The following is a 3,336-nucleotide window of genomic DNA, read 5'->3' as shown; positions in this document are numbered from 1 at the left end:
CCCTTGATCTTCCTCCACCAATCCACTGTGTGCTGCCAGAAGCCCCCCAGGATCCCTCCCTGACCCCCAGACCCTCCCAGGACCCCCCTCAGAACACTCACCTTGTTCATCTGTGCCCGGCGCTTGGAGGACACAGCTGTTTTCTCATAGAAGTCAATCAACAGCAGGACAGGGGTGATCCACCTTTTTTGGGGGGAAAAACAGTCACCAGAGCATCCAGGGGCGGTTTGGGGGGCACAGGGCAGGTGGGGGGCTCTGGAGGGGGCCTCCTTACTTGGGGGTCTGCACTTCCTTGTGCTCCTTGGCAGCCTGAAGGCAGGGCTGGACCACCTCGAGCAGCTTGATGAGCACATCCAGGACACAGCTGGACTCCACCACCCGGGCACAGGGCAGCTTCAGCTCCTGGGGGCACCCCAAAAACCTTCAACACCCCAAAATACCCCCAAAGCCCCGAAAAAACACCACCAACCCCCTCCCCAAACCAGCACACGGTTGGACTCCACCACCCAGGCACAGGGCAGCTTCAGTTCCTGGGGGCATTCCGAAAAGCTCTAACACCCCAACCCCCCCCAAACACCTAAACATTCACCAAAAAAAAACCCCAAACACCTCCCAAACACTCCCCAAGCCAGCACACAGCTGGACTCCACCATCCTGGCACGGGGAAGATTCTTCTCCTATGGAGGTTTAGGGGCAGCCAAAAAACCCAAACAGCCTCCCAACACCTAAACACCAAAACCACCTAAACACCTCCCAAAATACCCTCCAAACCAACGCACTTTGCCTTAAACAGTCAGATTTCTGGGAAACTAAGAGTGTTCTGAGAACACTCCATGTGTTTTATGACAGACACGGGGACCAACGACCTCCAGGGTGCCCCATCCCAGGTTTTGGGGACTCCCCTGGATTTTGGGGACCCCCCTGGGGTTTTGGGGCTCCCCCCTCACCTCAAAGAGCAGGGTGAGCAGCAGGATGCGCGTGGCCAGGTTGGAGGCCTGAGGCAACGTGGCCATTTGGCTGATCCACTCTGAGACCGTCTTGGTGTCGCTGGTGGTGAGCGGCACGGCCGCCTTGATGAGAACATCGGCTGCCTCCCACACCTGGGAAGGGCAAGGGGGTTAGGGGGGCTTCAGGGGGACTTCAGAGGGGTCCAGGGGGGTTCCACACTTGCTGCACCACCTGCTTTAGCACTGAGACCCCTCTAGGCCAGACCACTGTGGCATACAGTCGTCATGAGCAGGTCGGGGTGGGTCAGGGGATGTCAGGGGGTCTCAGGAGATGCCAGGGGGTCTCAGAAGGGTCCCATACCTGCTGCACCACCTGCTTGAGCACGCTGTCCCTGTAGGCGGGCCCGTTCCTGCGCACGGCCGTCATGAGCAGGTCGCACACGCGGTACACGGTGTCGGGCAGCTCGTCCAGCAGGCGGGAGCAGCCCGGCAGCATCGAGTCGGTGAAGGCCCCGAGCTCCGCCGGCTCCAGCGGCTCGGCCCCCTCGAACTTCTCCAGGCACTTGGCCTCCTCCTCCTCCTGCCGCTCCCGCGCCCGCCGCTCCTCCTCCTCCTTGCGGCATGCGGCCTCCTGGGGAGGGACAGGGGTGAGAAACAAGGGGTGAGGAGAGAGGGGGGTCGGGGAGGGGGAAAATGAGGGGTTTGGGGGTGGAGATCTGGGTGGAAATAGGATTTGAGGGGGAGAAATAGCCCCCCCACAGCCCCCCATCCCCACGCTCACCTCGGGGGACTCTGCCCGCTGGTCCATGGGGATGTCCTGACCCAGGGACATGGCAATGGCCCTCATCATCTGATCCTCCTCGGACATGCTCAGGTCCTGGGGGGCACAGGGGGTGTGAGGGGCTGTGGGGGGGGTCTCAGGGACCGCCCCTGCCCCAAAACTCACCCTTGCCGCGCCCCCCATGAGCGGGGGCGGGTGGGTGAGCAGGTACTCGGTGGCCTGTTCCATGGTGTTGGTGTTCAGCAGAGCCTCCATGGCGTGTTCCCGGGAGAAACCCATGTCCATCAGCTGGGGAGGCACATGGGGGATTAGAGAGGGTAGGAGAGAACAGAGAGGGACAGAGAAGGGATTTTAGGAACAAAAAATGGGTCTCAAGAATAAAAAAAGGCTTCAGAGTATCAAAAAAGGGGGTTGGGGGATAAAATTGGGGTTTGGTGGTTAAAAAAAGAGGTGTCGAGAACCCAAAGGAGGTTTGAGAGAACCAAAAATTAGTTTGGAAGGCAAAGAGGAGTATTGACGGAGAAAAAGAAGAGGTTTGGAGATAGAAAAGATTTGAGGTATTAAAAAAAAGGTCTGGGAGAACCCAGTGTAGATTTGCGGGAAGCAGGAAAGCCTGAGGTTTGGCAAGTTTTGGGGTCGCAACACCGAGGTTTTAGGGAGGCCCAAGGCTGAGCGTGGGGGACACAAGACTGAGATCTTGGGGGACACAGGACCAAGGGTTAGGGGTCACAATGCTGAGGTTTGGGGAGTCATAATGCTGAGGTTTGGGGGGTGCCCAAGGCCAAGGTTTTGCGGGTCACAAGGTTAAGCTTTTGGGGGAGCCAAAGGCTGAGTGTGGGGGGTACAAGACTGAGGTTTTGGGGGACACAAAGCCAAGGTTTGGGGGGGTCACAAAGTCAGGTTTGGTGCCTCCCCACCCCACCTGCTGCAGCTGCTGCTGGTTGACGTGTGGCTCCCGGCGGGGCCCGCCTTCCTCGCCGCCCGGCTCGTCGCCCGCGGGCCCCTCGCGCTCGCGGCCCAGGCGCTCGCGCAGCAGCGGCTCCGCGCGCAGGATGTGGCACAGGATGGCCAGCATGGACTCGGCCATGCGTGCCCCGTACACCTTCAGCGGCCGCCGCTGCCACAGCTGCTTGATGCACGCAAAAGCCGCCTGGGGGGAACACGAGAGGGGGACGTGAACGTCACACGTGGGGGGACGTAAATGTCACACGTGCGGGAGACGTAAACGTGACCCTTTTCCCCGCTCTTTTGTTCTCCCTTTTCCTGTCCTTTTTCCGTCCGGGATGCCACTCATTTTTCTCTCCCTTTTGCTGCGTTTTTCTCCCCTCGCATTTCCCGATGTTTTTCTGCTCCTTTTCCCCCACTGTCCTTCTCACGTTTCCCCCGTTTTTCCCCTTGCGTTACCTGTAGTTTTTTCCCCTCGTATTTCCCACCGTTTTCTCCCCTCACGGTTCCCGCTGTTTTTTTCCCTCACGTTTCCTGCCGTTTTTTCCCCTCACATTTCCTGCCGCTTTTCCCCCTCACGTTTCCCGCCATTTTTCCCCTCACATTTCCCACCATTTTTCCCTCACGTTTCCCGCCCTTTTTCCCCTCACATTTCCCGCCATT

At 59.1% G+C, this 3,336-nt stretch overlaps 1 protein-coding gene across 1 annotated transcript in view; it reads right to left on the bottom strand.

Moving 5' to 3' along the window:
• Positions 1-3,336, bottom strand: part of LOC114072349 (E3 ubiquitin-protein ligase HUWE1-like) — a gene marked incomplete at both ends in the record, with an annotated part of 28,148 nt that overhangs the window by 4,221 nt on the left and 20,591 nt on the right. Inside the window, 8 exon segments of the mRNA XM_027910255.1 lie at positions 102-183; positions 275-402; positions 948-1,100; positions 1,309-1,578; positions 1,729-1,824; positions 1,894-2,016; positions 2,651-2,878; positions 2,961-3,096. Of these exon segments, the coding sequence (XP_027766056.1) occupies positions 102-183; positions 275-402; positions 948-1,100; positions 1,309-1,578; positions 1,729-1,824; positions 1,894-2,016; positions 2,651-2,878; positions 2,961-3,096 (1,216 nt within the window).

The sequence above is a fragment of the Empidonax traillii genome, unplaced genomic scaffold, assembly GCF_003031625.1.
Source record: "Empidonax traillii isolate 1590-97213 ecotype Southwest subspecies unplaced genomic scaffold, ASM303162v1 scaffold3044:size28681, whole genome shotgun sequence".
Lineage (NCBI taxonomy): Eukaryota > Metazoa > Chordata > Aves > Passeriformes > Tyrannidae > Empidonax > Empidonax traillii.
The sequence above is the reverse complement of the archived record's forward strand: the minus strand, read 5'-3'. Positions and strand labels throughout refer to the sequence as shown.